This window comes from Gadus macrocephalus, chromosome 14 (genome assembly GCF_031168955.1).
Source record: "Gadus macrocephalus chromosome 14, ASM3116895v1".
NCBI lineage: Eukaryota > Metazoa > Chordata > Actinopteri > Gadiformes > Gadidae > Gadus > Gadus macrocephalus.
The window spans coordinates 17350490-17364317 of NC_082395.1; the positions used below are offsets into that span (position 1 = coordinate 17350490).

Below are 13828 nucleotides of genomic sequence, written 5' to 3' on the forward strand. Positions count from 1 at the left end.
CAATCCGTCCAGGGGATTGGTTTGTAACGATCGATCTGTCAGACGCATATTTTCACATTGCCATCTATCCCGCACACCGGAAATTTCTCTGGTTCGCTTTTCAGAACAGGGCTTACGAATACCAAGTGGTCCCGTTCGGGCTATCGTTGGCCCCGAGAGTGTTCAGCAGGTGTGTGGAGGCAGCACTGTCACCGTTAAGAAACAGCGGCATCAGAATATTCTCTTATCTGGACGATTATCTGATATGTTCCAGTTCACGCGAACAGGCACTCAGAGATTCTACTACGGTGGTAAATCATCTGAGGACTCTGGGATTCAGCATAAATTGGGAAAAGAGCCGTCTGGACCCCGCACAATGTGCGGAATATTTGGGTCTCCACATAGACTCTCTCTCTTATCGCGTCACACTATCAGAGAGGAGACTAACGTCTCTCACGCAGTGTCTCTCCCTCTTCAGGCGGGGAGAGACCGTATCGTTCAGGTTATGCCTACGCCTGCTTGGCCTTATGGCTTCGGTGATATCAGTAGTACATTTGGGTCTTCTGATGATGAGAGATTTTCAGCGCTGGGTCGCAGCACTAAGTCTGTGCTCCCGTCGCCACCTGAATCGCAAGGTGAAAGTAACACCAGCGTGTGTTACCGCTCTCCGCCCGTGGTCGGTGCGCACAGTTCTGACAGCGGGCGTCCCGCTGGGGGCGGTGTCGTCCAGGGTAACCATGACAACGGACGCGTCCTTGTCAGGGTGGGGTGCGACAATGATGGGCAGAGCAGTGAACGGCACCTGGAGTCGCGATCTAGCTCAGGCTCACATAAACCTCCTAGAACTTTGGGCAGTGTTCCTTGCTCTAAAACACTTCCTGCAATTTATCCACGGCCGCCACGTCTTGGTAAAGACAGACAATTCCACTGTAGTGGCATACGTCAACCGGCAGGACGGCACTCGCTCACTGAAACTACACGAGTTAGCTCGAGAAATTATCTTGTGGAGCAGCACCAGACTTCTGTCCCTTCGGGCGACACATGTACCGGGTGTCCTGAACAGAGGAGCAGATCTTATGTCCAGAGGAATCTGCCCTTCTTGTCTAAGGTACAGGAAAGGATTGTAGCAAAGCAAATTGTTGACTATTTGACGAGGAATAATCTCTTCGAACCTTTCCAGTCGGGGTTCAGGAATTTCCACTCAACTGAAACTGCTATTACAAGAGTTGTAAATGACATCCTTCTTGCTTTGGATAAAAATACAAGCACAATGCTTGTGATGTTGGATCTGAGCGCTGCGTTTGATACGATTGACCATAGCACTCTTCTTCACCGTCTTGAACACTATGTTGGTATCGGGGGTACGGCTCTTGGTTGGCTCGAATCGTACCTCACAGATAGAACCCAATTTGTGCTTCATGAGGGTGCAGAATCGAAGCATTGTAAATTGCGCTTTGGCGTACCACAAGGGTCGGTTCTTGGTCCATTGCTTTTTGCAATTTATATGCTTCCCCTCGGTGACGTTATCCGCGGCTTCGGAATTAGTTTCCATTGCTATGCGGATGACACCCAGCTCTACATTCCTGTAGATTCCGGGGATTCTGCCCAGATTCAAAAGGTTGAGTCCTGTTTGGCTGCTGTGAAGGGCTGGATGTCACAAAACTTCCTACAGCTTAATACTGGGAAGACAGAGCTGATGATTATCGGCTCGAAGCGGGACCGGGAAAAGTTTGAGGATGTCTCTCTGTGGTTGGATGGCTTCGCCATCCCACAGAGTGCATCCGTCAGAAATCTTGGTGTCTTGTTTGACCCTCAACTATGCTTTGATCAGCATATAAGAAGTATAACTAGAATTGCCTTTTTCCATTTGAGAAACATTGCAAGAATCAGATCAATGTTATCTGTAGTGGATGCAGAGACACTGATTCATGCGTTTGTCTCGTCAAGACTGGACTATTGCAATGCACTGTTCTCGGGATTACCGAACTCTACTACAAAGAGTCTACAGCTGGTACACAATGCGGCAGCTAGATTGCTGACCAGAACGAGAAAGTTTGATCATATTACACCTATTCTCGCCTCTTTACATTGGCTACCAATAACTTTCAGATCAGACTTTAAGGTGCTATTGCTAACCTATAAAGCCTTGCATGGACTATCTCCATTGTACCTGAAGGACCTGATCATTCCTTATAGTCCTTCTCGGTCTCTCCGGTCTTCGGGAGCCGGCCTTCTTTCATTGCCGAAGGTTAAAAAGAAATCGGCTGGACAGAGAGCGTTTGCCTATCGAGCCCCCTTTTTATGGAATAGGCTGCCATCAGCGATCAGGGAAGCTGACTCTGTGGAGCTATTCAAAGGGAAGCTCAAAACGCACCTCTACAATCTTGCATTTGGAGTGTGAAAACAACAGATGCGTAGTGAAGACTACTCTGTTTGCTTGTGCTTTTCTTATTACATTATACATTCCCACTATGTACTTTTCCGTTCTAATTCACTATTCTGTCAGTTGTAGCGTGCTGCGGGTGCTGGACTGGATGCCTGGACTCTCCTCATGGATAACCGGCCAGAACCCCATCACCTTTTTAAATATGATGTACATGTATTTACCTGTATGCCAATTGTGGCACCCATTGCACTCCTGACCATCCCTGGAAGAAGGGATCCCCTACACTGCGTTTCTTCTCAAGATTTCTTCCTTGCTGATTCAAGGGAGTTTTTTCTTGCCCGTGTGGGGGCATGGGTAAAGGGGGGTGTCACAAATATTTGGCCTGTTAAGCCCTTTGAGACTGTAATGGTGATTAAGGGCTATACAAATAAAATTGAATTGAATTGAAACCCCCTGTACGGGGAATGGACTCTTCATCCACAGGTTGTGGGACAAATATGGCGGAGATATGGCTTGGCAGCCGTAGATCTCTTCGCCTCGCTGGAAAACACTCAGTGCCCGTTGTTTTTCTACCTGTCAGACGTAAGGTCCCCCCTAGATGCGCTGGCCCATCCGTGGCCAAACGTGCTGCTATATGCCTTCCCCCCTCTCAGCCTGATCTCCCCCACCCTAGCCAGGGTGAGAGAACAGAGTCTGTCGCTAATCCTGATAGCACCGCGGTGGCCATCCAAACATTGGGTGGCGGAAATAGTGCAACTCCTGGCGGGCGACCCATGGCCCCTTCCCCTGCGCAGGGATCTCCTCTCCCAAGCGGGCGGGGAGATTTACCATCCGCACCCGGACCGCGTAGCGCTCTGGGCTTGGCCCGTGAGAGGTGGAACTTGAATGCGGCAGGCCTGCCTGCACAGGTCGTTGACACCATTCAGAATGCAAGGGCCCTTTCCACTCGCCGGCTCTTTCCACTCGCCGGCTCTACAGTGGCAAGTGGCGGGTTTTTGAGGACTGGTGCGACTCGAGGCACGCCATTCCATATCAGTGTTCCGTGGTGGACCTACTGTGTTTCCTACAGGGATTATTGGAAAAGGGTAAGGCCTTTTCCACGATTAAAGTGTACTTGGCGGCCATCTCAGCTTGTCATGTTGGCTTTGGGGAAAAGCCTGCAGGGCAGCATCCCTTGGTTTGTCGCTTCATGAAGGGGGCGCGTCGCAAGCTCCCAGTTTCCAGGCCCCTGGTCCCTTTGTGGGATTTATCGGTGGTGCTGGATGCCCTGTCTCATCACCCTTTTGAGCCGTTGGAGACGGTGGGGATGAAGTTTGTGTCGCTGAAGGTGGTGTTGCTCTTGGCTTTAACCACAGCTAAGCGTGTGAGTGATTTACAGGCATTGTCTATCCGTCCTTCCTGCTTGCAGTTTGCTCCGGGGATCTCCAAGGTCTGTCTATGGCCCAATCCGGCTTTTGTGCCTAAGGTGGTTGAGTCGACCTATAGGTGTCTCACGGTGGAACTGTCGGCTTTTCACCCGCCTCCTTTCTCCTCTGTGGAGGAGCAGAGACTCAATACATTATGCCCGGTACGGGCCCTACATGTATATGTGAGTCGGTCAGCTGATTTTCGGAAAGGGGATCAGCTGTTCGTGTCCTGGGCCACTCCCCATAGAGGTAAGCCTTTGTCCCGCCAGAGGCTATCCCACTGGATTGTGAAGGCTATATCTCTTGCTTATGAGAGTAGGGGCTTGTAGCCCCCCCATGGCTTGAAGGCCCACTCCACAAGGGGTATGGCTACTTCATGGGCCTTATTCAGGGGAGTGTCGGTGCATGACATTTGTGCTGCGGCGAGCTGGGCTACGCCTCACACCTTTGTTAGGTTTTATAGGCTGGATGTCTCAGGGCCTTCTGTTTCTCAAGCCGTGCTGGAGACGATCTCACCAGACTCAAAGTGATGTTGGCTGCCTGGCTGAATTTGCATAGCTTCGGGAGACATATGCAATACGGGAGTGGTCTATATCTCCCATAGTGAAACACTGAACGAAGTTAGAAAAAGGACTTTGGGTTACTTAACGTAACCCTGGTTCTTTGATAACAGAGTGAGGTGTTTCACCAACACGTCCCTCCTTGCATTTACACGGAAAGAAACCGGTATAGAATGATTTGAGGAGGGCGGGTCGACTGTATAAGTGCAGGGGGCGGGACCCTGTGGCACAGTCCGACCTGTCTGTCAAGGACAGACGTGGTGCAATTGGAGCTTCCAGTAGTAGGTCACGCCTAGGCGATTCCCATAGTGAAACACCTCACTCTGTTATCAAAGAACCAGGGTTACGTTAAGTAACCCAAAGTTATAGTCCCCATAACATGACTAAACATATCTTATTCTAGTCCCCCTAACACTATTACACACTACTAGTTGTATTCCCCATAACACCACCACACACTACTAGTTGTATTCCCCATAACACCACCACACACTACTAGTTGTATTCCCCATTACACCACCACACACTACTAGTTGTATTCCCCATAACACCACCACAACCAGCTAATAGACCTCAAGTCCCCATACTGCCATTAAACATTGGCAGTCGAACACAAGATGAAATGACTCCTTTTCATTCATCAGCCAGAAACACAATTATTTTCTTCTTCTTTCTATGCAGGCCAAGGCATTATTCAGAAAAGTGATGGAATCCCAGCCAAGCCTCACCAAAGAACGCTTCCTGTACGTTTAACCTCAAATCCGCCTGAGCTGTGGTCGTCAGCATTATCATGTGATTTTATCCAAAGCTTATGAATGAATATCGTCAATTTTAGGATATAAAGTGCTCTGCACTTCATAACCTAACATTGTGCAGTTGTACTTTTATTAATGGTAAGGCTGTGCTATTTGCTTTACGAAGTTGAATGAGTTTTGCATAAAGACGAGGGGGCACCCTGACCGCTCCTTCCTGTTGTGAACCCAGGAGCATTGGGACGGTGGGTCAAGGTGTGAGCTGCCCGGTGCTCCGGAGACTCATCGCCGGGTCATCCATTTCCCTGCTGAGAGATATCCTTCACTTCCTGCAAGAGCAGCCGACTCTCCTTCACACGTCACTGGTGAGTTCAGTGTTTACCTCACAGAAGCATTACGGATATAGAGCTCTGCTTAGATTTATATAAAAACAAACGTTGCTTTTCAACAAAGCACGGCTTTCGAAGACAAGATGACAGAGAAATGTATTTGCTATTTAGCGGGTTTTTCAACACTGACTAAATGAAAGTAGGAATGCATTACAGTTTAAATTTGCAATTAAAATTCCTGAAAACTCAATAGACCTACAGATATTATAATATCTAGTTATATCTAATATCCTCTGAGAACAAGAAAACAAGACTGTTGCGTCCTTCTTTGAGCAACTCAATTACTATCCCTGTTCCCAGTGATGCGCTGTTGCAAACATTTTTAAACAGCATCCACTGCCAGATGACTGAACCTTTTTTTCCCTCTACAGAAAAACTGTCTGATAAATGAGCTGTACCGTTTTGAGTTCTTCTCTGAGCTGCTAGTGGACATGGGAGCAGAAATTGCTCTGGCCCTGCCGTAAGTCTGACCCGTCGTCAGGAATTGCCTCCTGCAGCATCTACTCTGTTGCAGTGAAATGGTCTGACCAATGACAGAATTCTTTTGAACATGATATCCACCCACAATAGTGGGTGGATAATATCATGCAAAAGACGAAATGTGTGTCATATAGCATTATTAATACACACACATCATCACCTATATCTTCACAAACCAAATTGAAATTTTTCGTCGTAACAAAATTGTAATTCCGAGGATTCTTAGAAGATGTTAAGCAATCTACATCTGATTGTTTCATCATGGATGAAGATGGAATAAATATGAATTGATTATCAATTAATATCTATATGATCTATAATTGTATACTCTTGTTCAGAGTTTTCTCTGAGTGTATCTATTCTCTCTCTGCTCATCCAAAGTGTCCGTCCGTCTGTCTTCTTGCGATCAACAGGGTGAGCACAGTCAGGATGTTCCCTGCAGACATGATGGACACTCTGAGGACCATGATTGTCCAGGACCCCAGGTCCTTCCTCCAGCTGCCCAGGGTCAAGCAGGAGCTGCTGGTTGACAAGCTGACCCAGAGACTGGTGAAGCTTGGTTCTTTTTGTTTTTTTGTGAGACACTTTGGAACTAGGATAGAAATACTGTGACGCATGAAATGTATACATTTCCATTAAGTGCTCTGAAAGCTTGTTGCGGTTTTCCCCATGGAAATAGTTCTGGTCTATGAGAAAGGAATTAAAAATTTAGCGCGCTGAAGTTCTGAATTGTTCTGAATTATCCGGATGTTGTACCACTGAAGTACCAAAGCTCGCTCTCGCTCTCTCTCTCTCTCTCTCTCTCTCTCTCTCTCTCTCTCTCTCTCTCTCTCTCTCTCTCTCTCTCTCTCTCTCTCTCTCTCTCTCTCTCTCTCTCTCTCTCTCTCTCTCTCTCTCTCTCTCTCTCTCTCTCGCAGGGCATGTACACGGGGGAGTACACAGAGAAGGAGTTCCACTCTCTGGGTGTCATGGCCACATTTGTGGTGGACGAGGTGTTTGTGCAGCTGAGGCGCAGCGTCTTCCTCAACAACCTGGAGCTTCTGCAGGGATTCTGCTACAGCGCCACCAAGAGGTTGCAGGTGGCAGCCATGTTGCAGGAGCCAGCGGTCTTCGGGTACATGGGTGGTCTTACGTTTAGTCTATGAACAGTTTAAGACCTACTTCAGAGGGTTCATTTAGAGAATAAAAGACCATGAATATATTTGTCAGCCATACCATTGGGTTGCACGATAGTTTCATAATGGGTTGTAGTGTGTTTGACTCATAGCCGAAAAGGTTCCGAGTTCAATCCCCAATGTGCATTGCATTGAGCAAGATACCCGGGCCCTACATGGTCCTTGATGTCTTGAAAATATTCGCTGATTCACAAATAAAGTTAAAATAGGATTGACTTAATTGTTATTTTGTTAATCAGCACATTTGTGGAAGGAATTGTGTCGTATCTACTGTGTAAGAAAACTAGGAGTGTCCCTAATGTTTTCATGTCTCCAACAGCCCAGTTGGAACCTGGACCGCGGTCAATATTAACCTGGCGGGGCGATTTCTCTTCTTCCTGTCGAAAGACACGCTGCAGAAGATTTCCCCGGTGAGTTTGCGCCGTTATCAGGAACATCGTCTCTCATTCTCATCGTCTCTGAAAATGTCTAGTCACTTCAGAAAATGTTTAGCCACCGTTGGAAATGTCTAGTTTTCTGTATGGCTTTTCAGTTACCGATACAAATGTATTTCTTTCCTCCATAAAATGCCCAATCAGTTCTGCAAAGATCTAGTCTCTTCTGGAAGTGTCCATAGTCTCCTCTATGAAGTCACCTGGGGACAGCCGCGGTCTGCCTTGATGGGAAGGATATTTTTGGACTTGACTGTTCTCTGAGAGTAGGTGTTTGTGGTTGTCGGGAATGGACTGTAGGATGCTGGGATTGCTATCTGACACCAGGTCAGGACGGACTGTAAACCACCCTGCTGGGTGTCACGTCTCCAGTTAGCCGTTTGGCTCAAATACCCTGTTCCTGTTGGCCCGCTAACCTCCTGTGTGTGTGTGTGTGTGTGTGTGTGTGTGTGTGTGTGTGTGTGTGTGTGTGTGTGTGTGTGTGTGTGTGTGTGTGTGTGTGTGTGTGTGTGTGTGTGTGTGTGTGTGTGTGTGTGTGTGTGTGTGTGTAGCGTGGCTTTATTTGTGTGATTCTATTTATTGGTTTGCGTATGTATGCTTGTGTTTGTGTCTGTTTGTATGAATGTATTGTTGTATATGTGTCAGTGCATTTCTGTTTGTATTATTTTGTATGTTTGTGTATTTGAGTGTGCGTATTCCTGTGGTTTTCTATGTATGTGTGTGTGTGTCTTTGGGAACTCATGTATATGCATGTGTGTGTCGCTCCAGTCCCTGCTGAGCCTGAGCCACGTGGAGAGGTTGTTCCTTGAGCAGTCCCAGTGGGAGGCCAGCGAGGTGGGGCTCCACTGTGTGAAGAACACCCCCCAGCTTGAGAGGCAGGCCTGGTTCAGCAAAGAGGAGTTTGTCCTCCAGTACTTCCTCGGGTTCCTTCGGGGAGCAATAAATACCCCTGTCCAGTGTAAGCATTTTGAAAGATGATTTCTAATCTGTCATTCAATTCTTATTTCTTTTTTACGTAGTGTGTTTGGAGAACCCAGCCAGGGTTAGCTAGGTTTTGGAAAGTATTCATCCATAAATAATCCATATTAAAGCAAAATGTACAATGCTTAAAACAATACTAACATTTTATGAAATTAATGGAATATAGAAAGAACATGGAAAATGATCAGTATGGAAAATGAAACATGTATAATAACAAGGGAAACGATACCAATAATGAAAAGGAAAAAATAAAGACAATTCTACCGTCGCCATCGTTGTCGTCATCTTCATCATCACAATCCCTTTTGTCCCTGCCCAGCTACCGTGGTGACGCCCGGCTGTGAGATTCTACACAACCTGGCTCCGTCTCTGTGGCCCCCCGACAGCCTGACATCCATGACCGACGAGGACTTCTCCAACTGCCTGGAGCTCATTGGACAGGACCCCTTCCTCCAGCAATATCAACGTTCTCCACTGCTGCAGAGGGCCAAGCAGGTGAGGTTCTGCTGGCCATCCAACCAGGGCAGTTTAACCCTAGCCCTAACCCTGGTAAACCAAGTGCTGCCGACTGACTGGGATGTGTGTGTGTGTGTGTGTGTGTGTGTGTGTGTGTGTGTGTGTGTGTGTGTGTGTGCGTGTGCGTGCATGCGTGCGTGCGTGTGTGTGTGTGTGAAGGTGCACGGCCCTGTGTCCTCCCTGCCCTCCACGGTGGTCCCCCAGCTGGGAGGTCTGGCCGTTGCCCTCTCCAGGGCGGAGCTGGCCTCTCTTCGCCTCTCAGAGATCAGCAGCATCTCAGCCATGGGCGCCGTCAGCACTTGGGAACGCACACAGGTAGCACACCGAGGCTTAAAGAAAGATTCAAAGAAAGAGGTATTGCCGTTTGTTCGACCAGTCAATAGCGGCGGCTGGACTAGCAAACTCTCATATTTTGGTCAATGACAAGCTACCTATTGCATATTTGATATGTATTTGATAATCACATAATCCCATCTATTTAGAATGTGACTTTGAGTCAAGGCTGATCTCTCTCACTCTTGTTTTCCCATGCTAGCTGCCTGTGCTTTTCCAAAATGTGGTGAAAGCCATCCAACTGAGTCCTAACCAGCTGGATTCCAGCACTCTGGTAGCGATGGGCCACATTGTTTGTGGAGCAAATGCCGCTGAAATACAAACTTTCAATGCCACAGAGTTCAGGTGAGCATTTTTATTGTCTTTCTAAAACATGCTCTTCATAAGCCAAATCCAATGTCCAATGTCTTTTGATTTGAGAGACTAAGGCCCAATCCCATTTCTACCCATTACCCCTTCCCCTCCCCATTGTTTTGAATGGGTGAGGGGAAGGAAAAGGGGGAAGGGGTAGAAATGGGATTGGGCCTTAGACCACGCCCTGTTTACTGTCCCCCATGGGACATTATTTTGGAAACAATAGATACCGTAGTCAACAGAGAGCGATAAATCATTTTTGATCGAGTTTGAATTGTGCCATGAGACAGATACAGTTTGTCAAAACAGTTAAATGTAGTTCTGTATGAAACCGCTCAGTGGACAACATCTCTCATCCCGCAAAATACACATAATCAACGCCGACATGTGATGCGTTCAATCCAGCGACTACTGGTTTTACGTTTTAAGCTCTCGAATGTTGCTGCACGTGAACGACTTCATACCTTTCTAACCTTTTAAACTCGTGCATGTTGCAGAAAAATGTGCAACAACAACCTCTGGGTCACACTTAACGACGAGAAACAGAATATGTTGACACTGGGAAGCGAAAAAACTTGCAAGACCCGTTGCTCATGTGACTTAGGAAACACAAAGGCATTGCGTTATTGATTGCTCCGGTGGCTCTAGGTAGCTTGTTAAGAGCGAAGGTTTTTGGTGTGTAAAGTTTACGAAAAACTGAAATTCTTGACTTTTGAAATGTTAATTGTATACGTTTATTCACAAACATATTTGTAATACATGGCACAAGGATGTACAACAGGATCAAAAAAAAAAATCCCATGGGGGGCCACTAGAAGGAGGAGCTTCTCTATAGCATTTGTGAATGCGGCTGGCGATGTCAGGCTAGAACATTTTATCTTTCCTGACCTATTGCTCTACTTTTTTTCCTTGTATGCTGTGCTTCCGTGACCCCCCCCCCCCTGCTGGCCACAGTAAGGCTGTGCTGTGGTTGGGCCAGTTGAGGCTCGCCTGCTCTGAGGAGCAGTTTGGTGCGATGGTTACGCTTCTGAGTAATAGCCTTGCCTTCGGCATCACCAGTTCCTGGGGGCAAGAAGTGTTCATAGAGATAGGCGTTGTGGCAGGTAGGTTCTTCAAAGCTCTGACAGAAGCTCTGACAGAAGTGTGACCAATATCAGAATCCAATAGGCTGCTTTTAAACATTTATGACCAATTACCCTTTCTGTGTGAAATAATCTTAATAGACTTGATTGAGACACAGTTTACAAATTACATTTTAGAAAGAACTTAATGGTTTATAATGTCAGTGTTATTAATGGCACTGGTGGACCTAATGTTTCAAGTTATTTGTCATATTTGCCATGAATTGCTTGAATTTCAGGCCAATGTATTCTGATTTATTCTAGCTAGCTAATTAACTCCATGTATTCGAGTAGCATGTGACATATTTAAAGTAACCAATCTGTATCTAGAGCATATGGGGCACTCCGTGGGCCATTTTTTGGTTATAACACATCTATCTTATCTGTGTTGGTAGCTGGACTCCCTGATATGTCCATGTCGGCGCTCGTGAAGGAGCAGCTCGAAGGCATCACACCCCAGGCTATTTCACTCATTCCCCCAGATAAGTTTGCTGTAAGTCTTCCATTATCAGGCGATCCCAGGAGGGACTTTTGTACAGTCAAATAAGCTATTGGGGCTCATTACTATGTTGAAACTGTAAGATAATTAGCATTTCTCTATTTATATCAACACAGTATTCCCATTTTCTGCGTTCAAACTTCCTAATGATCAGATGGAAACATACATGGCATGGTCCCCTGCTGTTACCCACATAAAAAACCCTGTCCTCAATATCTAAGAACTTGTGCAACGTCTCATATTGTATCCTATTCCGATTGTTCTCTCAGTTTTCACGGTTTGTGGCGCCCCCTGCAGGTGGTGTTCAGCCCTCCCAAGATCGGTCATTTCACCTACGAGCAGGCAGTTGCGGTGACGACGAGGCAGCGTGAGGCGCTGTCTGACGCTCAACTGAATGCCCTGGCCATAGTCCTTACGCCCTGGGATGACCGGCTTCCGAACCCCCGACGTAATGCAATATCTGCCTGTTCGAATATAACAGTCAAAATAAGAGTCAATCTTTACTTTTAAATTTGCCTTTAAAGCCATAAGATGCATTTCTGAGTGAAACAAGACATTGAGGTGGGACTGAAGGTTTGGAAGAATCATTAAGGGATGAGGTGATATGTATTGATTCTTTCAGGATTTTATTTGCAGTAGTCAGAGTGTACTTTGAGGACGAACACTACATTGTTGATATTATTAGTGGGTAACATGGGACAACATTAAAATAACTGGACATTTGAAGTTGTCAACCAAACACAGCCCCTTGAGTGTTGCAACTGTTGTCTGTGTTTCACTCAAAATGCAGGCCGTTAGAGGGATGGGATCTCATAATCAGCAGGATATCGATAGTGACAATCTTTCCCTGGCAGTGCTGAATTGAAAGGAAATGCCAATCTTGACCTTTTCCATTTATTTGTAGCACTGCTTAAATGTTCCACTTGACTTATGCCTTTGCCCAAAGATATTCACACCAATTTTCCACTTAATTATTGTGTAAAATATACTCTTGATATGAGAGCATCAGCCTATCAGCTTATAACCTACATTTCCTGTTTGAGATGAATAAAGTATGATACTATTTCTTATATCTGTATTGTGGTTTTAGGCCAATGACATAATCAGTATGAAGGCCTACTGACACATAACCTTTTTACCAGAACAAATTAGCACATTTAGTTGTCTTGCTCTAGTTTGGATGGAATCAATGCAGTAATCTACTGTGTGTGTGTGTGTGTGTGTGTGTGTGTGTGTGTGTGTGTGTGTGTGTGTGTGTGTGTGTGTGTGTGTGTGTGTGTGTGTGTGTGTGTGTGTGTGTGTGTGTGTGTGTGTGTGTGTGTGTGTGTGTGTGTGTGTGTGTGTTTGCGTGCGTGCGTGTGTGATTGTTCAAGTTCATGTCTTTATCTCTTCATGTGTGTGTTAATGTTTGTGTGTCCTTCCACAGAGGAAGGGTCATTTGGGGGGACAGTCAGTCCCACTCATCTGTGTCTCCTGCTGGGACTGCTGATCTGGCTGCTCTTCTCTGCCCCCCCCGACCTTGATCGCCCTGCACCCAGGGCTACCGTTCTCACCTTACCACCGGTCCCACCCTACCTACCAATACCCGACCCAAACAGCACTTCACACTTTCAGTATTCTAATGCATGAGTGGGCTAATTATTTTGTCTTTTGTCCTAAACGTTATTATTTGGCTGTACATAATGTCATCTCCTTTGGTTCTTGGAAAGGCGCTACTAATATATTAAGATATTATTGATTAACTTAATTTGTGTTTCTTTTTCTTTTAACAACTGCAGCAGAGAGATAAACAGAGATAAAGGGTGGTCTTAATAATAAGCACCGTGTGTTTCGATTGATGCATGTACCAACAGCATCTGAGATATTGCCGGTCTTGTTCATGTTCCTTGTCCTTCTCAGGGCCGCAAAGCCACGCACCGTGTTGGAAATAATACAATTAATAATATTTTCAAAACCATATGATAGTTTGGGTTGTAAATCTAGTTTTCTATTATCGCAAAATGTTTTCTATTTATTGAAAGTTGTTTGGTTTGTCTATAATAATATCCTTATATATCTGTATTATATATCATGTGACTCGATCTATTGAAATAAATGAAAATCACGACAACCTTTAACATTATTCTACACAATTCAATGAAAATATGTTTGCATACACTGAATGTTATTTCTATAACAAAACACAACAGCAATGTAGAATGGCCTACGTTTATACAGCCTATATGGTACCTTGGTAACATATAGGCGTACATTTCGGGGAGGACTCGGAGGACACGTCCTTTATAGAACACATACATCCGTCCGATCCAATAAAAACAGAAAAACAATGTAGGACTTTTATTTTGAAACAACGCTATCATAGACGCAACAATGCCTCCAACAGTAGCGTCTTTTTTTTATTTTACTGCTTCTCTTTTTAGTCCCCAGAGTATAAGGACACAGAAGAGTTAATCCTGCATATATGTT

General features: G+C 45.7%; 1 protein-coding gene across 1 annotated transcript in view; it reads left to right on the top strand.

The window, feature by feature from the left end:
• Positions 1–13490, top strand: part of strc1 (stereocilin 1) — a gene marked incomplete at its 5' end in the record, with an annotated part of 28480 nt that extends 14990 nt beyond the window's left edge. Inside the window, 14 exons of the mRNA XM_060072064.1 lie at positions 5013–5074; positions 5316–5448; positions 5844–5932; positions 6366–6501; positions 6870–7066; positions 7447–7537; positions 8327–8516; positions 8859–9034; positions 9215–9370; positions 9591–9733; positions 10697–10845; positions 11259–11356; positions 11660–11810; positions 12789–13490. Coding sequence (XP_059928047.1) covers positions 5013–5074; positions 5316–5448; positions 5844–5932; positions 6366–6501; positions 6870–7066; positions 7447–7537; positions 8327–8516; positions 8859–9034; positions 9215–9370; positions 9591–9733; positions 10697–10845; positions 11259–11356; positions 11660–11810; positions 12789–12991 — 1974 coding nt within the window. The remainder of the gene's footprint in view (positions 1–5012; positions 5075–5315; positions 5449–5843; positions 5933–6365; positions 6502–6869; positions 7067–7446; positions 7538–8326; positions 8517–8858; positions 9035–9214; positions 9371–9590; positions 9734–10696; positions 10846–11258; positions 11357–11659; positions 11811–12788) is intronic.
• Between the last annotated feature and the right edge of the window lie 338 nt (positions 13491–13828).